The sequence below is a fragment of the Trachypithecus francoisi genome, unplaced genomic scaffold (assembly GCF_009764315.1).
Source record: "Trachypithecus francoisi isolate TF-2019V2 unplaced genomic scaffold, Tfra_2.0 Lachesis_group10, whole genome shotgun sequence".
NCBI classification, from domain to species: Eukaryota; Metazoa; Chordata; class Mammalia; order Primates; family Cercopithecidae; genus Trachypithecus; species Trachypithecus francoisi.
In genome coordinates this window covers 2,867,072-2,893,439 of record NW_022681455.1, presented here as the reverse complement: position 1 = coordinate 2,893,439, position 26,368 = coordinate 2,867,072, and the positions used below count along the sequence as shown (strand labels likewise).

Sequence of the window (26,368 nt, the reverse complement as noted above, 5' to 3'; positions counted from 1 at the left end):
TTTCAAGAATTCCTCAAAATGACTGATCCACTTATGGTACTTTCCATTCTTTGCCAGTGACACTGTGCTTTTGTTTTCATACTGCTATATATGTGTTCTCTCATTTCATGAGTTTTGAAGGAGAAATGGGTCCAGTATGCCAACAGGATGATATTTGCAGACAATTGCTCATTTTGTTTTATATGTTTACCAAGCTAGCTTACCTCAAATCTCAATAACAAATTACATTGTTTTGGTTTTCATGATTGACAGTATATATTTTGATATGTTAATATTTCAAGCATCTGCTATATTGCTTACCTTTAAACTCTTCACATCCTCTGCTACACTTTCTTCTAATTGACTTAAATAAAAAGGCCTAAATTTTTCTTCAATGCCTGTAAGAATAAAATGTACTTTAAATTTCTTAATTATTTTCTAACATAAAATAAAAAATATTAGCCATCTACTGTCTTTGAATTACTTACCTCAGTCTGTGGGCAAAGCAGTAAAATAACAATTTAAGCTCCAAATCACTGACTCTGATAGAGACTAATAAGATTAATAGAACAAGGGATGGGCTAACACAGAAAACCAGGGGTTTCTGCCGAAATAGCCTGTGCTCTTTGCGCTTTTTATTCGTGCTGCAGTTTATCCGGCTGCAACCCAAGCCATTCCCTGATGTGAGTTCATCTCCAGCTGAACAGGGATGGGCGAACTCCATGTTTCTGTCCCTCTGGCATCAAGTTGATGAGAGGTTGGGATACTCAGAGCAAGGATTTAGTGTAATGGGTTAGAGCTGTTAGCCTTCAAAGAAAAAAGAAACTTCCGGTTCCAGGAAGATGGAGTGGACATACTTTTTTTCTTATTCTTCCTTCTAAGCACAACAAAAACATCCTATGTATTATTTATAAAACACACGTACAGAGTCTCTGAAAGGAGAAGAGAAGAAGGCAGAGCAGCAGGAAACCTCGGGATCAGATGAAACACACGAGAGTGAGTTCACTGGATTTTCTCTTTTCCTCCTATCTCAGACTTGGCTGAAAAGGTGGCAACCTCAAACCATCAACGGCCACAGATAAAAAAATCTCCAACCAAAGCCTGCTCTTTCTAGCCAAAGAACTAAGCAAGGGGCAGCCAGAAAACCTTTAGCCAGTCTACAGCCATGCCATCCTGAATGTGCCCAAGCTTGTCTGCTCTTGGAAGTTAGGCAGGGTCAGGTCTGGATGGTGCTTGGATCGGAGAAAACTTTTAGTCAACAACCACTCTATTCCAGCCAACCCCCACAGAAAAACCCTGTGGCTCCACCCTGACCCACAGCAGCTAAGGCCAAGTAGAGAGCCTCCACATCCAACCACGTGAGACAGTAACAACGTAACCTAACATCCCCACCGGGTAATGTCAGAGAAGGCCCGACAGGAAGCCAGGGCTGTCCTACCTGCCAGCTGATAATGCGCCCCTCCACTCCTATGGTGTCAGAAGAACACAAGAATAGCCTGGATTTGCCCCACATGGCAGTAACAAGACCCCCCTTCACTTCCCCACTGGGGAAGTGTCAGAGGAGGTCCAGTGGAGAATCAGGACTTTTAACATTGTCCAGTCGTAATGAGGTGTCTTCACCTCTGTGTCAGTGGGGACTATGTGGACTCTGCCAGAATTCCCACCCCTGACCAGCAGGGAAGAGGAGCCTCTGACTTTGGGCGCCAATAAGGGCTGAGTGGAGAGGCTGAACTTCTACCTCCACCCAGCACTAGTAAGGTGGCCACCACTCTTCCGTTGTCAGAGCAGTGTCAGAAAAGCTCAGCCAAAACAGAAGGCTTAAAGAGGATACAGAATCTCACAACACAGTAAGAAAATGTACAAGTTTCAACAGAAAAATTACTCCTTATATGAAGAACCAGAAAGGTCCCAAACTGAATGAAATAAGATAATCAACAGATGCCAATACTGAGATGACAGCAATGTTAGAATTACCTGTCAAGGATTTTAAAACAGCCATGATAAAAACAATTCAATTAATAGTTATGAACCTGCTTGAAACAAATGAAAAATAGAAAGTCTCAGCGAAAAAGGGGAGAATATAAATCTTAGAGCTGAAAACTTCAACGACCAAAATATAATAAAAAGCTCAGTAGGCCGGGCGCAGTGGTTCACGCCTGTAATCCCAGCACTTTGGGAGGCCGAGGCAGGCGGATCATGAGGTCAGGAGATCGAGACCATCCTGGCTAACATGGTGAAACCCGTCTCTACTAAAAATACAAACAATTACCGGGTGTGGTGGCACGCGCCTGTAGTCCCAGCTACTCGGGAGGCTGAGGCAGGAGAATGGAGTGAACCCGGGAGGCGGAGCTTGTGCCACTGCACTCTCCAACCTGGACGACAGAGGGAGACTCCTCTCAAAAAAAAAAAAAAAAAAAACGCTCAGTAGATGGTTCAACTGTGGAATCAAGGAGAAACAGAAAAATCAGTGAACTGGAAGACAGAATGATAGAAATTATCCAGTCTGAACAAGAGAGAGGAAATTAACTGACTGAAAAAAAAAAAATAGAAAGCCTCAAGGACCTGTGGGACTATAACCAAAGATACAGTTTTTATGTTGTCACAGTTCCAGAAGGAAAAGAGAAAGAGAGTGTGGGTTAAAAAGTACTTACAGAAATAATGGCCGAAAGCTTCCCAAATATGGTAAGAGGCATAAACCAACAGATTCAGGAAGCTGAGCAAAACCTAAACAGAATAAACCCAGAGGAATCCACACCAAGACAAACAACAACTAAATCTCTGAAAAATAAAGACAAAGTCTTGAAAGCAGCAAGAGAAAAATAACACCTTACCTATAAGGAAAAAAATTTTAGAATGACAGAGTTCAGACATATCCTAAAAGAATGATTAAGGAAAGTTATCTAAACAGAAAGGAAACAATAAAATAAGACACCTTGGAGAATCAGAAAGGTTTGGTTTTGTTCATGGCAGGTAGCACCTAAAATCCTTGGAGTCTTCTAAGAGTGTCTTTTGGGTGGGGTCAGAAAACTAAGCAGCTTCAGAATGGGGGCTAGCAACCAGAAAGACCAAGCTATAATTAGAAGGTTGGGCCTTTGAGCTCCACCTTTGACTTCCAGTGAGGAGAGAGGGACTGGAGATTAAGCTCAAGCACCAATGACCATGATTTAATCAATCATGCATATGTAATGGAACTCCCATAAATCACCTTAAATGGGAAGGTTTGGAGAGCTTCAGGTTGCTGAACACATAGAAGCACCAGAATGTGGTGTGTCCTGAAAGGCTACGGAAGCTCTGTACACACTCCTCCCATACCTCACCTTGTACATCTCTTCCATTTGGCTGTTTCTGAATTGTACCCAGTACAGTAAAAGGGGAGACATAAGTAAAATGTTTTCTTGAGTTCTGTGAGTCTTTCTAATGAATTCCCAGACCTGAAGTGGGGCTTGTGGGAATACTCAAATAAATTTGTAGTTGGCTGAGCAGAAGTGTGAGTGGCCTGGGTCCCCAATACTGGTGAGGATGCAAGAACCTGCATCACTCGGACACCGAATATAAAATGGCACAGCCCCTCTGGGAAAATGTTTGGGAATTTTTTAAATAAACTGGACATGAAACTACCATACAACCCCAACCTAGCTATTGCACTCCTTGGTATTCCAGAGAAACGAAGATTTATGTTCACACAAAAACATGTACATGAATATTTACAACTGCTTTAGTCCCAACAGTTAAGAACTGGAAACAAGTCTTTCAAGGAGTGAAGAGTTAAACTGTGGTGCATCCACACCACAGAATACTGCTCAGCAAACATCCAGGCACCTTTCCCCATCCCTGTATGACAGGGCCAATGTAAATGGCAAAAGACTTTCTAAAGATGCCAGCTAAACAAGGGAGGGGATGGAAATAAAAGAAGTGAAGAAGCAAAGAAGGCTGGTGAAAGCCACCTAAGTGCCCATACACGGATGACTGGAGAAACAAAATGCAGTCTATTCATACAATGGAATATTATTCAGCCTTGAAAAGGAAAGAAATTCTGACATCTGCTACAACACAGATGAACCTCGAAGACATCATGCCAAGTGGAATAAGCCAGACACAAAAGGACAAATATTGTATGGTTCCACTTATATACGGTACTCAGCGCAGTTAAATTCATAGAGACAGAAAGTAGGATGGTGGTTACCAGGGGGCAGGGAGAGAGATGATGGAGAGTGAATGTACTATGGGACTATACTTACTGCCCCTGAACAGTGCACTTGAAAACAGTTACAATGTTAAATTTACTGTTATATTTAAACCCAAGTTAAAAAGTTAGTTACAAAAAAAGGAAACAAGAAGGCCTAAGTGCCTTCATGCTTTTGAGAGAGATGGCTTCTTTGCATTGAACAACATGTTTGAAATCTAGAAAATCAGTTTAAAACCACAAGTAAAGTTGAACTCAGTTTTCTGAGGATTCAAACCAAGTTCCTAACAACATCTTACTAGGAAAATCACCACACACGATGCATCCTACACAGTCAGAAAAGATGCTCTTACCAGGAAATGTCGGCCGAGCTTCTGGATCCGCTTCCCAGCAGAGCTTCATGAGGCTGATAATTTCTCTTGGGCAGTACTCAATGATTTCATCCACATCTGGCCTGTTTCCAGATTTTATGCACATTATCAACTGCTGCTCACAGATAGCATCTGTAAAGCAAAGAGGAGCTGAGATTGAGACTGTCTTTCAGGTCTTGCTCCTCTCTCAGGCAGGAAGGTGACAGAACTTGAACAATACTGCTCATTTTTTTCAGCCTCTGGTATAGCTGCCTCATTCCATAGAGTGGAATGGCCTTATGACAAAGAGCTGACATGACCACACAATATCTTAATGTCTGCAGATAAAACAAAATTCTCAACAAAGCTACCTGCTGATGGAACAGAGATTATGTGGGCAAGGCCAACGGCATGCTCCGTATGCAAAGGCAAATACGGGACAGTCCTTGCCTTTAGGAGCTCAGGTTAATGAGAGTGACTTAAAACACAAGCGTGATCACTGCTATTCAAAAAGGATGGGGCTGGGCACGGTGGCTCACGCCTGTAATCCCAGCACTTTGGGAGGTTGAGACAGGCGGATCACGAGGTCAAGAGATCAAGACCATCCTGGCCAACATGGTGAAACCCTGTCTTTACTAAAAATACAAAAATTAGCTGGGCATGGTGGTACACACCTGTAGTCCCAGCTACTCGGGAGGCTGAGGCAGGAGAATTGCTTGAACCTGGGAGGTGGAGGTTGCAGCGAGCCGAGACTGCGCCACTGCACTCCAGGTTGGTGACAGAGTGAGACTCCATCTTAGGAAAAAAAAAAAAAAAAGAAGGATGTACAAGGGGTTCCAGTAGCACAACCCTGACTAAAAAGGTCCAGGAAGGCTTTGTTGAGTCCCGAAAAATTAGCAGGTAAAGAATGGGAAAGGGGGACTTAAGGAGGACGACTCCAGGCAAGAGAAGCAGGACATCAACAGACTAGAAGTTACAGAGATCATGACACATCCTAGAAATTCCTCACTCAGTCTAACTGTGCACTGACAAAGAAGGGAGGGTTAGGGATGAGGCCATTAGAGAAGCAAAGGCCAGAATATGAAGGCCTTTTATTCCACACTGAGGAATTCGAACTTCATCCTGAAGACCATGGAGCATCTGGGAAGGATTTCCAATATGTGAGGGAAAGGGTCACATGTGCCTTTTAGGACGACCATTTTGGCTGCCACATGAATGGTGGACGGTGGAAGGAGCCTGCCGCAGAAACAATGAGGGTTTGAACTAAGCAGAGGCCAGTGGGGACAGACAGAGGCAGACAGGTTGCAGATATATCTTGAGTCACATATATATCTTGAATTCATAGGTTTTGAGATCTGATAGAATGTGGGAGAGAGGGGCAAGGGCAAGTCTGGGATGACTCTAAGGTTTCTTACTGGGCAACTTGGTAAAAGGATGGCCATGCCACTTCCTGAGCATATGAAGAGGAGTGAAGCAGGGCGAGCTGTAGGACAGTGTCGACAAGATGGGTGTGTTTGGGGGATGCTGCTTTGGAGGTTCCTTTGGTGCCTGCAATGGATCTGACCGTAAGACAAGTGGATATCCAGGCCAGAGCCAGAGGCACAGATTTAAGAAGCATTTGCAAAGAGATGATCATCAAACCACGGGAGCTGATGATCACCCAAGACGAGTATGCAGGAAAACATCCATTAGTTTATGCACTTAACAAACTGAAGAGTGTCTCTGTTCTCCTACACAAGCCACGACTTACTCATCTTTATATTCCCAATGCCGACTAAAGTGCCCACAGTAGGGACTGAAAAGAAAGAATTCTTGAATGAAGAAGTAAGTGAATGAGTGAAAGTATGAAGTGTATGCCTTGTAGTGTGAAAGGCTAAGTCCTCACAAGCAGAAACCATCAACTTTCCTGTCTAGGAAAAACCCTGGAATTTCACAGCACCTCTCAAGCTAATGACACGCTATCAAGATTCCTATTCATCCTATGATCACTGATTCCTAAATGGAATTACTCATTCATTCAACAAAAATTTACTGGGCACCTATTAGTTCCAGGCATAGTGAGTATAGATGCTGAGGAGACAGCAGTGGATAAATCAGATATGGTCCTTGCCCTCACGGAACTCACAGTTGAGCAGGTAAGACTGACATTAAAAGAATAAACAATTATAAACCTTAACTGATTTCACTGAAGCCCATTATTTCATATAACAGTGTTGGTTCATATCAAACCCCACTCCTCTAATGCCTTACTTTCATATGGCTCCTTATTTGCAAATATTGCCCAAAGTACGACGGCAAAGCTGTACACATCTGACTTCTCCGTGGGCTTTGCGTTGACGTCGTTCAGGTGCTCGGGCGCCATGTAGTAGAGGGTGCCGCCGTTCTTAGAGGAGCCGTCCACTTCCTTCAGCTCATTGTGCTCTTCTTTACTCAGTTTGCTCCACATCTTAAAGGAAGCAAGGCCGAGGTCTGCGATCTGCGAAAGACATCGAGCCACTGGGATTATTTGGTGAAGGCCATAAACAAATCGGATCTGACTTTAAATCTAGGGCTTGTCCAGTATACATAAGGTATGGTAAATTTTCCTGAAATGGTTTCACTGGGCAGGCTCACAACGGCGACTTCTCAACAGACTCATAGAAACTGTGTGTCTCCTCAGCCATTTGTAAAATCTCCCCCCAGGAAACGTTCACATGAAATTCTGGTATCGCATTCCTTATGCAATAAAGGGGGAGGGGAAAAGCAGAAGATGTTTCTGACAAGAACAGTAACAACCAAACATATTTGTTCTAATTCCCCATTGACTCTGCATATGTTTTTCAACTATTTCTGGGGCTTAGGGGAAAACGGTTATTTTCTTCTCTGCACATTTATGTAGCAGACAGTGGCTAAGTACTACACCTTCTATTTCCCCAAATGGCGTCCAGAGGCCCATGGATGCGAGTGCCCAAGGATCCCAAAGACACACTGAGGATAAGGACTGCAGTGTTGCTTGTTTTGAGCTGTAGCCTGAACCTAAGAGAAGAAGGGGTGGGAAGGAGGAGAAAAAGAGACAAAAAGGCAGAGAGAAAAATACCAAGGTCAGACACAGAACAAGAACAGAGCTGGCAGGGCAAAATGACAGAGCAGTGCAGTTAAGAAGAGAACACAGGTGCCAGTTCCACTTCTGCCTGCAGGAATCCAAGCAAGCATGTGGGGATGAACTGTGGCACATGATTACCTAAAATCCACAGATTCTAACCCACGACATAAGAGGGAAGTCATGAATTTGAAGATAGGTTATGAATGAGGAATTTTTATTCCCAGGCCTTTTTTTAAAGGCCTGTCCAAGACTAGGACAAAGCACTAGACGTAGAACCTGCTGGTGGAGAGAGGCCCCTGTGTCAGCAGCCCCTGAGTGCCTCCCCCAGGGCTGCTTCCCCTTTTGGATGCTTCTGCTTGCATTCCTGCTGCGAAAGCCAATTAGATATGACACTCCCCGCTAGCTAAATCCTGCCCTTGAATGAACAAAAGAAAAATCCCTTTCCCTTGTTCCCTTTACGACAATGGAAAGAACGTGTTCAAAGGAAACTGATTTTTTAAAATACAGACAGAAGTAAATAATCAAATACAAATATAAAACAAAATTTCAAAGTAGAGGTTTTTGATGCACTGCTGATCTCTTTTTTTCTTTTTTTTTTTTTTTCTTAGAGGCAGAGTTTTGCTCTTGTGGCCCAGGCTAGAGTGCAATGGCACAATCTCGGCTCACCATAACCTCCACCTCCCAGGTTCAGGCGATTGTCCTGCCTCAGCCTCCTGAGGAGCTGGAATTACATGCATGCGCCACCACGCCTGGCTGATTTTGTATTTTTAGTAGAGATGGGGTTTCTCCATATTGGTCAGGCTGGTCTTGAACTCCCAACCTCAGGTGATCTGCTCACCTCAGCCTCCCAAAGCTCTGGGATTACAGGCGTGAGCCACCACACCCGGCCGCTGATCTTACTCTTAGGCCATATCTGAACTCTAAGGATTTTCTGCACACACCCTCACATTCCCCTGCATTTCCAGAGGAAGGGAGTCTTGGTGACACAGATTTCCTGGAGAACATTATGGCACCAATGGTCCATTCCAGGATGAAAAGGGCAACTTTTGAATGTTTCTAACAGAGGAGAAAAACACAATCTAGGAAAGAGGACTTCTCATCTCCCCCACTCAATTCCATTCCTCCCCAAAAGATATGAGTTATCCTGACAGTTATCTCCTGATCCCATCAAGCCTGCGTCTTTCAATTGCTGGTAGAGCCTTTCAGCACCATCATCACCAGTTATAAGCTGAGCTAGGTCTTCCTTTAGCTCCTCCAGTTTACAAGAATGGATTTACATTGGAGAATTAAAACTAAAATCACCCAGGTTTCTGGAAGCCTACAGATGATGGTTTACCTTAATGTGGAAGTCATCAGCAACAAGGATATTTTCAGGCTTCAGGTCCTTGTGTATCACGCCTTTTCCATGTAAGTAGCACATCCCTTCAGTGATTTCCACAATTATCCTTCCTTTTACAGAAAGTGGGATACTCATCTAAAACAAGTGATATTAAGTCTATGAATGGAAAGGTAATCAAATAGGCCAAAGCAACTGTTTCATGAAAGGGTGGTGGGATCTGAGCCTGAGGAGAGGGTTACCAGGTTTCCTTCCAGCAGATGCACTACAGCACTGCTGTCACTGGGAAACAAGAAAGATTTCATTCTTGGGGGGCAAAAGGTATTCATGTTGTATTTTGTTAGTGTAAAAACAAAAATCCCACGATAATTTGGTAATGCATAAAATACTATAAAATTAAGCTCCTTGAGAACAAAAATATATATTATTTAGGACTGTATCTTTGGAACCTAGGATTGTACCTGGAATGCTTGCTGAATGAATGGATGAATAAATATACAAGCAAGCATTTTTTATGGGATACTCACATGATGTCATACTAAGTTCACATTAAGGACATGAACAATGGCATGGAAGTGTCACATGTAAAATAACATTAAGAGAAAAAAGAATACAAGGGAACATGTTCACACTGATTACAATCATGGAAAAATCTGAGATAAACATGATGTTAAAACGACAAAGCTTAAGTGAATTAATATCTATTTGATGACCTGGTAGCAGATACTTCAGGCTTTTGTAGAGTCTCAGGTCACTGGTTCCTATAATGGTATTCTTGTTATGTGAACATCAATATTAACAGAAACAATTCCAGTTTCTATTATAGTGGTTAAACTACAGTTTTGCTTAACAACAACAAAAATCAGTATACAAACAAGATGTTTCCTAAAAATTTGTATGTATTTTGGTTGTTGGTTAACAGGAAAAAATTTTAATGACAAAAGTGAGATTCCAAGTCTGTCCCTCAAACCATATTTATGACGTAACGTAGCTGAACTACACTGTTATAGCTTGATCACCACCATACAGAAAGTAGCAGAAGAGATGTTTTCCCTTCTTCTTTGGTATACCTTTGGACTTAGGGAAAACTTCTGAGCAAGCAAAGTAAGTTGTTCCCCCTCTCTCTTCTCTTTCTGTTTCTCTCTTAGGTCCTCCTGATGTCCTGACTGAGTCCAAACAGGCACACCTGAACTTTCCCTGATCCTGCAGAATGCCTCATGTCCCAAATGATTTCTCTCTCATCTCAGAAGCTAAGCAGGGTTGGGCCTGGTTAGTACTTGGATGGAAGACCAAAGACTTATTTCCCAATCAAAATGTTTACTTCAAACAGCTGATTTTCTCTCGTTCTGGGGTGGAGAGCAATCTGATCAAACTATAATACCATGAGTGTGAGTGATCACCTCTTCTCCTTCCCAAAGGTATTTCTGTGAGATGCCTGTTCGCTTGGCAATTGTGGGGTAGGAGAAGAAAGTGGAAAAGTGGGAGTATTTGCCATAAAGGCAGCCATATCCCGCCACCTCTCCCCATACCTTGTGCAATCTATGCTCTAGCCAAACCCAGGAATTTACAGTTCCCCAAATTTGGCAGTCTCTACATGGTATTCCGTCTGCCTAGAACACTTGTTCCCTAATTCTCTGCTTCAAAACATCTACTTGTCATTCACATTAGAAGCCCTTCCTGTCTGTCCCAAGCTGAGTATTCTCTCGTCTGTACTCCCACAGCAGACAATGAGTATGTCTATCAAAACACCATCAGCTGGGAGTGGCTCATGCCTGTAATCCCAGCACTTTGGGAGGCCAAGGCCGTTGGATCACGAGGTCAGGAGTTCAAGACTAGCCTGACCAATGTGATGAAACCTTGTCTCTACTAAAAATAAAAAAATTAGCCAGGCATGGTGGTAGGTGCCTGTAATCCCAGCTACTCAAGAGGCTGAGGCAGGAAGATTGCTTGAACCAGGGAAATGGAGGTTGCAGTGAGCCAAGATTGTACCGTTGCACTCCAGCCTGGGTGACAGAGCGAGACTCCGCTCAAAAAAAAAAAAAACCACCACATAGCTGGGTGCAGTGGCTCATGCCCATAGTCCCAGCTACTCAGGAGGCTGAGGTGAGAGGATCATTGAAGGCCAGGAGTTCAAGCCTGCAGTGCACTGTGACTGTGCCACTGCACTCCAGCCTGAGCAACACAGTGAGATCTCGTTCTCTTAAAAAAGAAAAAAAAAAAACCACCATCACACCATACCACTCATTTAGTTACCTGCCTCCTTTTACTGCCTGCGTCATATTAGCTATTGATTTATAAGCTACTAGCGCAAGGCCTTCATCTTAACAGGCACATTAGCTTTTAAAAATGTTGTCAAATAATTTGATTTTGGTAAACAATTTTTATTTTTGTTTTAAATCCTATCCAGTGTTGTTGCCGCTAATGTTCTATATTTATTTTAAAATAAAACTTTGTTGAATGGTATCAAAGTGTAACCACTAATATTCTGTCTGCTCTTACGGTCATTTATAATGTACATCCTTTCATTAATCAATCCATATTTAATTGTCATCCCATCATGCATATACTCCACATCAGATGATGTCTGCATCATGAAGACAGGGCCTGTCTCTGAACTGTAGATTGCAGAACAGCAGACAGGTATGGTAAACAGCCAATCACATTCCTAAGACACAGACTACGGAGGACTGTCCGCAGGATCGAGAGGATGAAAAGACCACTCACAGGGCAGCAAAAGGCAAGGAAGATTTTCTCTTTTTCAGAGACAGGGTCTTGCTCTGTTCACAGGTACCTTTTATTTTTTGTAGAGATGGGATTTCACTGTGTTATCCAGGCTGGTCTTAAACACCAAGGTGCAAGTGATCCTCCTGCCAAAAGTGCTGAGATTACAGGAGTGACCCACTGAGCCGGATCAAGGCAGAGATGTTTTAAGGAGAAACTGACTTCAGGAAATTGAGCCTGTAATCCCAGCTACTTGAGAGGCTGAGGTGGGAGGATCGCTTGAGACCAGGTGTTTGAGTTCAGCCTGGGCAACATAGCAAGACCTTGTCTCTATAAGAAAAGGAAAAGAAAATTCAAACTACCAAGCAGTTTGCAAATTTTATACTAATGAGCTGCAAACAAACACCCCAAGGGCAGCCATAACAGACAGCCAGGGCCCAAGCGCTGGGGATCCCCATGCAGAGGGGCCCTCTCTACCTCGGCTTTTAGCACGTGCATCAGGTTGCCTTTCTCCATGTACTCCATCACCAGGGAGTAGTTCCCGTCCTCTATGATGACGCCCAGGAGCTTTACTACCCGGCTGTGTCTCAGTCTGTTCATCATCTTCGCCTCCTCCAGGAGGGCCTCGTTGTGCCTGTGGGCAGGAAAGGTGCTATGCTGAGGCCGGCAGAGCCAGCACCTCAAGAGCCTGGTGTACACCTCCAACACATCACTCCCACGTGCTGGGGTCATGCTTGAGTCTGTACCTCTCTTCCAGGCACAGGCCAGAAGCATTAGAAGGCAGAGCAGTTTCTCACTTCTTCACAGTTCTCCTGCCCAGTAACTGGCAGTGCATGCTCAAAAAATGGAAATCCATGAATGAATGAATGAATGAATCAATGAATGAAAAGCACATGAACAGCAGCAAGGTAACCTGAAAAAAGACCGTGCTGGACAGTGTGATGGAAAAAACAAAAAACAAACAAACCAAAAAAACAGCCTCTCTCAAAACCACTCTGACAAAGGAGGGACAGGGGTAACACCACTCTACTGGTTGCTTTCAAGGGAAGGTTCTCAGAACCTCTCAGGAATGAACTGCCTTTTTATTTTCATACTTAGGGCTGGTCCTCACTGAAAATGTGAAGAAAGTGAATAGGTCTGTCTTCACCCATCCTCCTGTTCCCTTTTCATCGTCCCCCTCACCACACTTATGTCTTTATCTTTCTCTATTTCCTTCTTGTTCATGTCCCTTTTCTTACTTACTAGCTGTGAGCCCTTCACTACCCAGCCTCGGAGTCCGCGTCAGTGACAATAACGTAAGAGCCGTCGTCACCCTGACATCTTGGCAGGCTCTCTCTCACTCTACCCACCAGCGGCTCTGCAGCAGCCAACGTCCCCGTCCCGCTCAGAGCTTGCCTACCCACCCCTGCTCCCCACTCACTCAATGCAGCTGGGCCCCTTGTACACTGTTTTCATGATCACGAATCCCTGGGTTCTGTGCAAACACAGAGACACCTTCCCGAAGCCTCCGCTGTCCAGTTCTGCCCTCTCCAGGAAGTCACTGGATTTCATCTTAATGACATTCAAGGACATGTCTGGTTGCATTCTGAAGCTCAAGAATACCCAAAATGGTGCCACTTTTCTCCCCCTGTCAGAGCTGTACCCTGTAAAGAAAACAGAGACAACACCTTAGGGCAACAAGAATATATATATAATTATTATTATTATTATTTTCTCCTTTGGAGACAGGGTCTCACTTTGTCACTCAGGCTGGAGTGCAGTGGCACAATCACAGCTCACTGGAGCCTCGACCTCCTGGGCTCAGGCAATCCTCCTCCCTCAGCCTCCTTGAGTAGCTGGGGCCACAAGTGCACCCCACCATGCCCGGCTGATTTTTAAATTATTTGTACAGAGTTGTGGGGGGCAGAGTGGTCTCACTATGTTGCCCAGGCTGGTCTCAAACTCCTAGGATCAAGGGATCCTCCCACCTCAGCCTCCCAAAGTGCTGAGATTACAGGTATGAGCCATTGCCCTTGGCAGAAAAGATCATTTTTAAAAACTTTTGTAACATTCCACATGCTTGGTGTGCCTTGGATTTTTGAGGATAGACTTACAGTCATCTGATGAGCTATTTTTCATATTTTTAAGAACCACAGAAGACTATAATATTTATTCCCTTAGCCTTTTTATTTCTGGCAATATGGAGCATTAGAAAATTTTAGGCACTCTCTGGCTATAAAGGACATAAGTATGTTGGACAACATAATACAAACATTCATTGAAATGCACACCAGAACTCCGTGGAAAGGAGAAGAACTCTAGGGACAGAAACGGCACCAGGGGCAGGCAGGAGCTCACACAGGGCACTGCCAACCTCGCCATCCAGAATTCATGGTTTAAAGCCCAGCTGAGGTCAAGGAATGCAAGAAAAGCAGGTAGAACGAAGACTCCTCCCTTAACATGGCACTGCTCAATGTGCTACCCCTTGATGAAAGGATGAACTAGAAAAAAAGCAGCCTGTGGCAAACAAACATATTTATCTTGGACTGGGCACAAGGTATTAAAAAAAAAAAAAAGTCTGTGCAAATTTATAACCTTGAGCCTGTCTTCAAATAGATACAGACTTTGAAATGAGAGGATGAGAGGATCACCTAAACTATGAACTTTTATACAGGAAGTGGTCACAGGCTGATGCCATCCTGAGGTTATTGGCTAAAGCAAACAACACCCTCAAGCCAGGCCAGACAGAATTCCCACAAATACAAATGTAACATGAGCTCCCTTTCCAAAATTATAAAACACAAAAGAAAAAAATCGCCGTGAGACAGACCCTGCAGCTACAACAAACAGGAGTAGTAAGCACCAAAGAACTTCAGTAAATTAACAACTGAAAGGCATTAGAAAATGAATAGGTTTAAGAAATTATGAACAAAAGGAATCTGAAGAATATAAAAAGAACAATGCAAACTCTAAGAAGAAAATGTGAAAAAGGAGTAGAATTTGGAGACTATCCATCAGGGCTGTGAAGTATACAGTGTCAGATCTCAAAGCACAGCTATTTGCTTCATCCTTCTCCCTTCTTTTCTTCCATTCATTCATTTTCCCCAAACTGAAATGATGAATAAAAACCCATGGAGAACCGCAATGAGACACCACTACACAACTACCAGGATATCCAAAACTAAAGACTCATAGCACCAAATACTGGCAAACATGAGAAGCAACCAGACCTCTCAAACATCATTGGTGGGAGTATAAAATGGTACAAACACTTTGGGAAAAGGGCTGGCAAAGAGCTTGATGGCAAAACAGAAACTCTATGCAAACCAACAGGGCATGGACACACTGGTGTGTGCATGTGAATGTGCCTGTCTGTGTTTTGATTTGAGAGTAGAAGGGCTATGAATGTTTTATATTCCAGAAATACCCACATCCCAGCTGGGCGCGGTGGCTCACGCCTATAATCCCAGCACTTTGGGAGGCTGAGGAGGGCAGATCACGAGGTCAGGAGTTCAAGACCAGCCTGGCCAACATGGCGCTACTAAAAATACAAAAATTAGCCAGGTGTGGTGGCAGGCACCTCTAATCCCAGCTACTCAGGAGGCTGAGGCTAAAGAATTGCTTAAACTTGGCAGACGGAGGTCGCAGTGAGCTGAGATCATATGCCAGCGCACTCCAGCCTGGGCAACAAAGTGAGACTCTGTCTCAAAAAAATAAAAATAAAATAATAAATATGTACATCCAAATACAGACCATGAAAAATAACCTTTCTGGGGCATAAAATACTCATAGAAATTTCATAGGCATATACTTTGTTTATAAAACCACGAACACCTGCACTATGACCCAGCAATTCCAGTCCCAAGAGAAATGAAAACGTATGTTGGAAAACACTTGTAAAATGTTCATAGCAACTTTATTCATAATAGCTCCAAACTGGAAACAGCTGCCCATGAATAAGAGAATGAGTGAACACACTGTAGTATATGAACACAATGGGATACTACTCAGCAATAAAAATGACTGCTGATACACATGAATGAAAACAGCATGAACGAAATGCAAAAACGTGATGAGTGAAAGTAGCCTTATACAAAAGAATACATACTATGTAATTCTATTTATATGATGGTTCAGAAGTCAAAACCAATCTGAGCCAGAAAAAGAATACTGGCCGCCTGTGAGCATGGTGAGGCTGAGCGGGCAGGGGCATGAGGGAACTTTCTGGGGCGATGATAATGTTCTAAGATATCAGTGGGGGCTAGGGTTGCAGGCATACGCATCTGCCCATACTCAGCAGATATACTCCTAACAACTGCAGGTCAATTTTACATCAAAAGACAAACCTGTAAACATGTTGAACTCTAGTGGTATGCATGCTGAAGTATTTAGAGATGTGTACTGATGTGTACTTGGAAATACATCAAAAAGTCAGATAGAATGATGGACAGATGACGGGAAGGGAGATGGAGAATTACATGATGAAGCAAGTGGTGTTAAGATGATACTCGTGGTGGACGTAACCTTCGGACTTTGGTGTTTTTCATAATAAAATGTTGGAGGGCAGGGAATTAAAAAATGAAAAAAATAAATACCGTGGGGAGAGGGGATTCTGGAAACCCCTTGGCTGCCCATGGTGTTGTGCAGTGGTCGGCTCCAGGTGACTCGGGTAACCAGCCTTCTATGACTCATCTAAAGGCTGTGGGCCAGCTCTGTCTAGCAGAGGAAGCTCACACAGCAGCATCTATGCGCCTTCTTTCCTAGGACATAAGACATTACCAAACAAGAGGAAGTGCCCTCAGGAAACAAGTACATCGGTGGGACGTAGGCAATGGGTGGAGGTGAGGGGCTGCCTAGATGAAGGTCTGAAGACTGAGGGGTGGGTTAGGCAGGCGCTTGAGGTAAGAGACCAGGAGCCACAGCTCCACGAGCACCGGCCCTCCACTATGAACGTGAACTCTAGCTCTGTGACTCACCAACCTGTGACCTTGGGGCACTTGTGCCTCAATTTCCTCATGTGCAAAATGAAACAATGACCGCCTCACAGAAGTGGTAAGGATTATGAGAAAAAAATATGTATACATTTATATATGTATACATATAAATATACATATATTTGTATATGTATAAATATATATGATACATGATATAAAATACATATTTGTGCATATATGTGTATGTGTATATATACATATATTTGTGTATGTGTATATGCATATATGTATACGTATATAGCTATATTTGTATATATGTATATACATATGTGTATATATTTGTATATGCATATATATGTACATATGTATATATTTGTGAAAACACATTTGTTACCTGCTTTATGTCTCTGGCTATGGCTGGCCCAGCCACCCACGTGTTTATCCACATGGATGGTATTTCCTTGGGCTTTGAGAATGCCAACATTCTCAGCTGGGATCACTCTGTCAGCAGGGCCCTACTGAGCAATCCTAGCGAGAATGAGGTAGGAGGGGGTGAAGACAGAGGGCTTAAAAGATAACATTGATTTTAGGCCTCCTTTTTCATTCACTACAGATCACTGGAGCATGCAGAACTGTGAAGTCTTCCCCATTCCATAAAGGTCATCTGTCCCACACTCTTAGGCCACATTCTTCCAACTTCTTGCCTGGTTAGGTGTCAGAACTGTCATTTTGTCAAGGAAGCCATCCTAAGTCTTCCCATTAGACATTTTCACAGGTAAGACAGTACTGTAATTGAGAATTATTTCTCATGAAGTTCACAGAAGGCAGGAAACTTGTCTTGTGCACTGTTTCCAGAGCCTAGCAGAACCCAATGTATGCCGGCCCATCATCAAATGAATAACTATTTTAAAAAGAGAACTATTTAATTGTCCAAAAATAAAAAATATTGTTAAATAAATTACAGCATACTCCTAACAGAATATTGTATAGCCATTCAAAATTGTTTTTGACGAATAAATCTGTAAAAATTATATTATTTGTGTGATATATATATATGTAAATAAAGATGTAAGTACAGAAAAAAAGACATAAAGACACCAAAATGTTAACAAGGATTGTATCTTGATGGTAGGGTGATTTTTCCTTTCTTCTTTACACTTTTACTATGTTTTCCAAATTTTCCCCAATAGACATGAATTAAATGTAAAATTAAAATTTTTTTTTGAAAGGAATAATTCCTTGACTCAGCATTTCTTTGAGGGATCAAATCAGAGACGCTGATAAAGATTATGTGCAAAGCTGTTCCTGGTAGCATTACATAGAACAGCAAAAGTAGGTAAAACTCTTAGCATGTACACAGAAGAGAATCAGTTATGCCCATCAACACTCTGAAATATATCTACCAGTTTGCAAAAGTGATGTTGTGTAAGAATGTTTAATAATATTAAAAATGCTCACAGACAGTAAAGAAACAAGCAGGAACTACAATATGCCCTGAAAAATGCCCTTTTGGGTAAAAGGTTTCTACTTGGTGAGGAGTCCTATCTGGTATCTCTCCTTCAGTCTCCGCCATGTCTCCTCAAATTTGTCAAGACCAACTAGGACCTGCAGGTGCTCCTGAGTGTGGTGGAGCTTGGGAAGGCCTCTAGTTGGGTCCACTGGATTTTGGGAGCTTAACTCCTGACCCAAGTCAGTTCTCCTTATAATCTTGTGGTTTGCTAGTTTAGTCTGATGTTAATCTTATGCATCTTTTGCATGGTTTTCAGTGATTTCTTTTGTTTTTGCTATCCACCCCTCTTTTTTCCAAATGAAAGATTCAACTTTATGAGCACTGTATATCTTAGGAAGGCCTTGTGAGTAGCTGAATGAAGGAAATCCAAAAACACTGAATTTAAGCAGCTTATATAGACATATTGCATAACCATATTATTACAAAGCCATGTTACAGAGTAAGAAAGACATGCTGGCCTGTTATATCAACTAATTTTAACTAATAATTATATCCATTTGAATGCAATTTGTAAATGTTTTCCATAAATAAATATTAATTCAGGGACTCAGGACAGTGAATTTTTTTCTATTGAAATTAATGTGAAATCCCAAGGAATTTCACAAATTACCTTCTAAGGCAGGGTGAGTATACATATCAAAATATTCTAATTAACTTTTTCCCCATTTTTCTGTGATGACCACATATAACAAGAGAATGGCAGAAAATGCTGGTTGCCCACCTGCCATTGCCCTCTTTCTTCCCACTAACAGAATTCTGATTTTGCTCAGTTATCTCAGTGACCAGAGGATTTCTCCAACTTCCTTGATTACAGCAGCCTGATGCTTTCCCTGGATAAACAAAAGTTCCGAGCAAGGAAGAGACTTAAGGACCAGCAAGGAAGGACCAGCAAGAGACAAGAATTGAAACAGAGTTTAAACAAGCATTATGACCCCTGAAGCAAATTTTATGATTTCAATTTGCAAATAAAGAAACTAAGATTTGGAGCTAAATGATCCACCTGAAGTGGCAGGATCCTGGAATGAAATCTTTGTCCCTTCATTCAGACTTTCACTGTTGGCTCACTAATACATGCTACTTCTCTAGATAGCAAATAATCTGTCTTCGGAAAAATCCAGATGCACAGACCCACTCTTACAGCCTTACTCATCTATATTAAATGAATATGCCACAGTCAGAAACACGAGAAAGTACAGAATAAATTTTTTAAATACAGGAAGGCGGGGCGAAGGGGCTCATGCCTGTAATCCCGGGCTTTGGGAGGCCGAGGCGGGCAGATTGCCAAGAGTTTGAGACCAGACCGGCCAACCTGGTGAAACCCTGTCTCTACTAGAAATACTAAAATTAGCCAGGCGTGGTGGTGTATGCCTGTAATCTCAGCTTCTCGGGAGGCTGAGGCAGGAGAACTGCTTGAACCCCAGAGGCGGAGGTTACATTGAGCCACGATCGTGCCACTGCACTCCAGCCTGGGCGATAGAGCAAGACTCTGTCTTCAAAAATAAAAAACAAAAATACAGGAAACATACGGCTCAAAACCAATGTTCTACAGATTAATACAGTAACCATTTTTGCCAGAATGTAATATCCAACTAAAGCATGGGAAGTTAAATATTTTCTTCAGATTCCCAGATCATATGGGTGTTAACAGGTTATAAATTAATAAGCACCAAAATGTAAGCTGCCCAGTTTGAAAGAGGCTATTTAAGAACTTTTCTTAATATTCATTAATATTCACAATCCAGAAAGTACAGCATATCTCTGGGGCTCAGTATAGTGCAGAGGAAAATGAGTATTAAAGTTATCATTTTTGCTATTTTATCAGTAATAATGATACACTCCAAATTTCATTTTAAACAAGCCTAGTCTTCTCTTCACTTTTTGTGAAGAGTTGCGGTACTCCACATTATTTTATTATTTTTTTTTTGAGATAGAGTCTTCCTCTGTCACCCAGGACAGAGTGTAAGTGGCACCATCTCTGCTCACTGCAACTACCGCCTCCTGGGTTCAAGCCATTCTCCTGCCTCAGCCTCCCGAGTAGCTGGGATTACAGGGACCCGCCACCACATTCGGCTAATTTTTGTATTTTTAGTAGAGACAGGGTTTTGTCATGTTGGCCAGGCTGGTCTCGAACTCCTGACCTCAGGTGATCCTCCCACCTCGGCCTCCCGCAGTGCTCGGACTACAGGAGTGAGCCACCGTGCCCGGCCCAGTATTCCACATTTCTAATATGACAATTTCCTCTTGACTCAATCCATCTTCCTAGCAGTCACAGAGCGCAGATAGGTACTGAGTCACTGCACATTTCAAAGTTCACCTCCTGCCTTGGCTTCTTCAAGTGTAAATCAGGAAAGAATTAATCGTTGGAGCAGCCTCCTTCTTTGCCCAAGATAAAAAAGCTCTGATTAAGGGAGAGTCAAATGGTCAGCAAGAGAGAAAGAACAACCCCAGACCTTCCCCTGTCCCCGCAACCCCCGCATCCCTCTGAGGCTTTGTCAAATGCTGAGGGAAGGATGCAGCCTAACCTCTTCCCAACCCTGAAGAGGGTCTGCAGCACTTCACAAAAGCACATGCCAGTGACCACCAAAGAAGCCTGCTAGGGTTACCACATTCGTCCCCTCAGTCGTCTAAGATCACGCAGAAAAGGTTTTGCTTTTGGAACCTGCTGTGGCCTCAAGTGCAACAGTAAAAGGCCCTTTCAAAGGGTTGGTGGGAAGAGCCCAAACTGTTTTTTCCTAATGGTAGGGCAGTAAGGGCCCACCGTCTCCACCAAAACAACAACGACATTAACGGCGTGTGGGACAGCCTATTCCACCCTCACGCCGTAATCGCGGCCCAAAGGCAGGTCTCCGCCCGCTACCAGTCCAGCGCCCAGATCTCTGGCGCAGAAGCGGCCAGCCGACTCCCGATAAGCTGAGACAGCTAGACGCGTACCTCCGACTTCCGGGAGGGCCCGGCCCCGCCCACCACCCGACTTCCGGTACCGGCGGGGCCCCGCCCACCGCTCGAACGCCGGGCGGAGCCCCTCTCCTTCCCGGAAGCCCGCGGCCGCCCCGGCCTCCGCGCAAGTACCCGAGAGTTACTTTCGTTTCCGCGGCAAACGTCTGGAGGCCCGGGTGAGGGACGAAGCGGCGGCGGAGGGTTGGGGATTACTCCGACGCTGCGGCAGCCTTGCCGGGGCGTGCCGGGGGACGGCGCGCGAACCCCGACTAGGGGGTCGCCGGGACTGAGCGCAGCGGCCCCCGGAGTTTTTCCCGCGCGGTGCCAGCCCGCTCACCGCGCCCGTCTCCGTGGCCGCGCCGTCCAGCCGAGTCCCGCCGCGCTCCCTCGGCCCCGCCCGGATGGCCGCGCTGTGGCGCCCCAGCTGTGGGTCCTCTGGGCTCGCCGCGCTCCGGGAGCTGGTCAGCCGTCCGCCGTCCGCGTCGAGCGCGCCCGGCAGGAGGGCGTGGACTGCTCGCGCTGCCTCCTCCCCCTGCCGCGGCCCTTGCCGGGGAGGAGGACTGCGACAGCGCCGCCCCGCCGCTCGCGGGACCTCTCGCCCAGGATCTGAATCCCGGAGCTCTCTTGCGGGCTAGAGGATCGCGGACTTTGTTTTACGATTGGGGCGGCCTACGTAAAAGAGGAAACCGAAACCTCCGCGCTCACGAGAGGGGGATGGGCCTGGAGGGAAGCACTGGGTGGATTACAGCGGAGGCGCTATCCGGAGGATTCGGAGCTCTGCGGGTTAGCATGGGCAAGTTAGCATTCCTCTCCCTTCATCTGTAAAGTTGGGCTGTCGAGGATGAAATGTGATTATTTTGCAGCCCTTTAAAGTGGTAATTGTGAACTCTCGAGCAAAATTGGAACTTCATGCTATTCATCTTATATTAAAAAGAAAGTAATAAAATTATATGCACAACAGGCCGGGCGCGGTGGCTCACGTCTGTAATCCCAGCACTTTGGGAAGCCGAGGCGGGCGGATCACTTGAGGTCGGAGTTCGAGACCAGCCTGGCCAACATGGTGAAACCCCATCTCTACTAAAAAATACAAAAATCAATTGGGCTTGGTGACGGGCACCAGCAATCCCAGCTACTCGGGAGGCTGAGGCAGGAGAATCGCTTGAACCTGGGAGGTGGAGATCGTAGTGAGCCGAGATCGCGCCACTGCACTCCAGCCTGAGTGACAAGAGCGAGACTGCATCTCAAAAGGAAAAAAAAAAAAAAAAAAAGCACAACAGGATTACCTACTGTACAAAGATATGTTTGTCAAGAGAACGAGCCACATTCACAACACAAGTCACAGACTGGGAGAAAATATTTGCAAAAGACATACCTGATAAAAGACTGTGACCCAAAATATGCCCCAAAAACCCTCTTAAAATGCAACAGTATGGAAATGTGCAACCTGATTAAAAGTGGGCAAAAGCTCTGAACAGACACCTCAGCATATGTATATGCATATGAAAAGATGCTCAACATCATAGGTCATTAAAGAATTGCAATAAAAAAATACTATACACATTTATTAGAATGGCTAAAATTCAAAACACAACACCAAATGTTGATGAGGATCTGGAGCACAAGAAAATCTCATACATTCCTAGTGGGAATCCCTAATGTTAGAATCACTTTGGAAGACGTTTTGGCAATATATATATATGTATATATTTTTTTTGAGACGGAGTCTCGCTCAGTAGCTCAGGCTGGAGTGCAGTGGCAGGATCTCGGCTCACTGCAAGCTCCGCCTCTTGGGTTCATGCCATTCTCCTGCCTCAACCTCCCAAGTAGCTGGGACTACAGGCGCCCGCCGCCACGCCCGGCTAATTTTTTTTTTGCATTTTTAGTAGAGACGGGGTTTCACCGTGTTGGCCAGGATGGTCTCGATCTCCTGACCTCGTGATCCACCTGCGTCGGCCTCCCAAAGTGGTGGGATTACAGGCGTGAGCCACTGCGCCTGGCCCATTTTGGCAATTTCTTAACCAAGCTCTTCTTACCATAAGATGAAGCAACTCCACACGTTGATATCTACCCAAAGGAGTTGAAAGCTTACGCCCATACACCTGTACAAGAATGTCTATAGCAGCTTTAATTCATAATTGCCAAAACTTCAGGGCATCTAAGATGTCGTTTAATAGGTGGACAGATAAGCTGTGGCACATCTATACAATGGAATATTAAGTGCTCAAAAGAAATGAGCTCTGAAGCCACAAAAAAAAAAAAAAAAAAAATTCTGGAGCAATCTTAAATGTATAAATCTAAGTGAAAGAAGCCAGTCTGAGAAGACTACATAATGTATGATTCCAACTATGTGACATTCTGGAAAAGGAAAAACTATGGAGATAGTAAAAAAGATGAGTGGTTGCCAGGGATTTGCAGGGAAGGAGGGATAGGTAGGTGGAGCACAAGGGATGTTTAGGGCAGTGGAATCTGATACTATGGTGTTGGGTACATCTCATTATACATTTGTCAAATGTATCTTGAATATACACAGAGCAAAACCTAACAAGCTCTGGACTTTGATAATGTATATGTTTTATCCATATTGGTTCATTTTTGTAACCATGTATCTATGTTGGTTCATCAGGTGTAACAAATATTCCACACTAATGCAGGGTGTTGATGGTAGGGGAGGCTATACGGTCCAGGATGTTTGTGGGAGGGGATATTTTCTTTCTGCTTTGTTTTGCTGTAAACTAAAACAGCTCTAAAAGTCTATCCATTATTTTTTAAAAGATGTACACATATCAAAAAAGACGAAAGGCAGAGCTATTCACTCAACAAAGCTTTCTATCTACTGTATGCCAAATAGGTACTAGATACAAGAGTATATGGTGATAGATACAAGAGATACAAAAAGGAATTCATTCCTTCAATAAATATTTACTGAGCATCTGTTCTAGGCAGTGAAGACTCGGTTGTGAATTAAACATAAAAAATCTCTTCTGGCTGTGTGTAGTGGCTCACACCTGTAATCCTAGCACTTCGGGAGGCTCAGTCGAGTGGATTGCCTGAGCTCAGGGGTTACAGACCAGCCTGGCAAACATGATGAAGCTAAAAATACAAAAATTAGCTGGGCGTGGTGGTGCACACCTGTAGACCCAACTACTCAGGAGGCTGAGGTGGGAGAATTGCTTGAACCCAGAAGGCGGAAGTTGCTGTGAGCCAAGATTGCACCACTGCACTCCAGCCTGGGTGACAGAGCAAGACTCCATCTCAAAAAAAAAAAAGATAAATAAAAATCTCAGTGTTCCATTTGTGGAGCTTGCATTCTAATGGGGAAGACAAAAAGTTATTGCCCATCACTGTCCTCTGGACATCATGTGACCTTGGAAGACTGGAAATGTGTTGTTTTTGCTTCATTTTGTTTTCAGTGCTCGAACTCAGAAACATCTATTCCGGAGCTTTACTCATTACTCCCAGCAAAAAGCCATGAGTGTAAATGGTGCATGAGACGAAGGAACTGGTCTTTGCAGAACACCAGAATGGAAAAGGCAAGAAACAGCCCAAAGTGAGGAAGGAAAACCAGCGAGAACAAAGAGCTAGTACTACCTCTGAAGCTAGTGGAAGCCAAAGTGTGAATGTGATGGGGTGGGTCTCTTCGCCACAGGTCTGAAACCACATGAACCCCCACCCCCAGGCTGCAGTTCCCAGTGCCCTTGGAAATGAGACCCTCACTCCTCCAGGTGAGCCTGGGAGACCTCCCTGACTCCTTTCCACACCCCCCCCCACACCCATCCCCAAGGCCTGCCCTCTACACCCACATTTCTTTCCACTTCGGAACCTGTGCCTGGCCTAATGCGCAGGCCCCCTCCCGAGCCTCTGGTCACTCTAGAGCCACTCCTCACTGTCGGGACACCTCATCTCTGCTCCCCAAAACGCCACGCAAAGCACTGGAGAGCCTTGGACAATGAACACAACCCGCTCCCCTCAGCCACCACCATGCCACAGCCACACAACGTCCTCAGAAAGCCGTGTCTTAATCCTCTTGTCCTTCCTCCTAAATCTCCCAGAACCCTTAGGTTCCGCTCAAAGCCACCTTGTTAAAACGTTTCTTCTCCACCTGCCCCCTCCCTTGATCCAGCCTCGCTCAAGTCACAGCCTCCACCTCTGGCCATCCTGAACCCCTCCAGTCACCTCTTCACAAACTCCTGGTCCCCCTTAGAAGGCCCCATGTCCATCACGGGATTAATTCTACTCACCCTCAAACACCGCGGCCCGGAGGCTTGATTCCCGCCCTACAGGAGGTTCCCTTGACCCCGCCGGCGCAACCCTCCCCAGCACGACCCTTCCTCCCGAAGGTGATTCCTCGTCTTGCTGGCGGTCCCCACAGACCGCAGGCCCCGCAGGCGACGGCTGAGCCTGGCTCCGCGGATTCACAGTCCCTGGAGGAGTCATCTGAAGAAGGACGGGCCCCATCCGTTTCGCTGAATTATTGAAAGAATTAAGATGGATAAGAGCGCTCGGATTTGGAACTGGAGACTGGTGGCTTTGAAAGAGAAGTGCCAGCACAGACGTTGTCCTGCGGATCCCAGAGCAGAGAGGAGCAGTGAGAAAACAGGGCCGGCAGGTGGGGAGGGGCTGCAGGGGAGCGCTCCGGCCGGAGACGGGCGGCCAGGAGGCGTCGGGGAGGGCGGCGTCCGCGCCGGCGGGGAGCTGCGGAGGAGGAAACCGGCTGCGCGCTGCAGGGGACCCCCCAGAGACCGTGGCTGACCCGCCGAGACACCACCGCTTCCCCGGGGCTCTCGGATGAGCGACTTCTCCTGTCCTCAGGTCCCATCTTTCGGTGGCAGCCGGGGGACCTGAAGCCCGCCATTCCCGCTCCCGACCCCGGCCCTGCGCGGGGACGCCCTCACCTGCCACCTCGTCTCCGTGCCGCGCTCCGAGCCTGGACGCCGATCCCCAGGGCCCAAGACGCGCCTCTGCTGCTGCTGTCGCCGCGGACTCCCACTCGGGCCTTGGCGGGCACCGCCTTTTAAAGGCGCCACTCGGGCCTTGGCGGGCACCGCCTTTTATACCACGACCGGGTTCCGAGAGGAGGAGGAGTTGTTAGGCTCCTCCCATACTTGACAAGCCGCCTGCCTGGGGCAGCGCCCTACCGGGACTAGCCGGGGAGGCGGGCGCGTTCGCGCGGGGGCGGCGGGCAAGGCTGTAAGGACCTGAGCAGGTGGGGGAACCCCCAGTCCTCCTGGCCCAGGGATATGTCCGCGAATGCTCCCGCCAGTCTGAGGCCAGCCAGGTTCCCAAGGCGCGCACCCAGCCTCGGCCACCGGCAGCGCCAGGGCCGCTTCGGGATCGGGTTCTGAACCCAGAGAAGTTCT

General features: G+C 45.2%; 1 protein-coding gene across 3 annotated transcripts in view; it reads right to left on the bottom strand.

Annotated features, from left to right (window-relative positions):
• Positions 1 to 26,023, bottom strand: part of RIPK1 (receptor interacting serine/threonine kinase 1) — a 46,598-nt gene extending 20,575 nt beyond the window's left edge. Inside the window, exons 1-7 of one of the 3 annotated variants that reach the window (XM_033216071.1) lie at positions 25,904 to 26,023; positions 13,072 to 13,294; positions 12,129 to 12,285; positions 8,931 to 9,068; positions 6,763 to 6,988; positions 4,516 to 4,665; positions 301 to 377 (exon numbers count right to left, since the gene is read on the bottom strand). In XM_033216071.1, coding sequence (XP_033071962.1) covers positions 301 to 377; positions 4,516 to 4,665; positions 6,763 to 6,988; positions 8,931 to 9,068; positions 12,129 to 12,285; positions 13,072 to 13,235 — 912 coding nt within the window. In that variant the 5' untranslated portion in view covers positions 13,236 to 13,294; positions 25,904 to 26,023. Of the gene's footprint in view, positions 1 to 300; positions 378 to 4,515; positions 4,666 to 6,762; positions 6,989 to 8,930; positions 9,069 to 12,128; positions 12,286 to 13,071; positions 13,295 to 21,154; positions 21,964 to 25,903 lie in introns of those variants that run through there. The other 2 variants (XM_033216069.1, XM_033216070.1) reach the window with 2 other exon arrangements.
• Between the last annotated feature and the right edge of the window lie 345 nt (positions 26,024 to 26,368).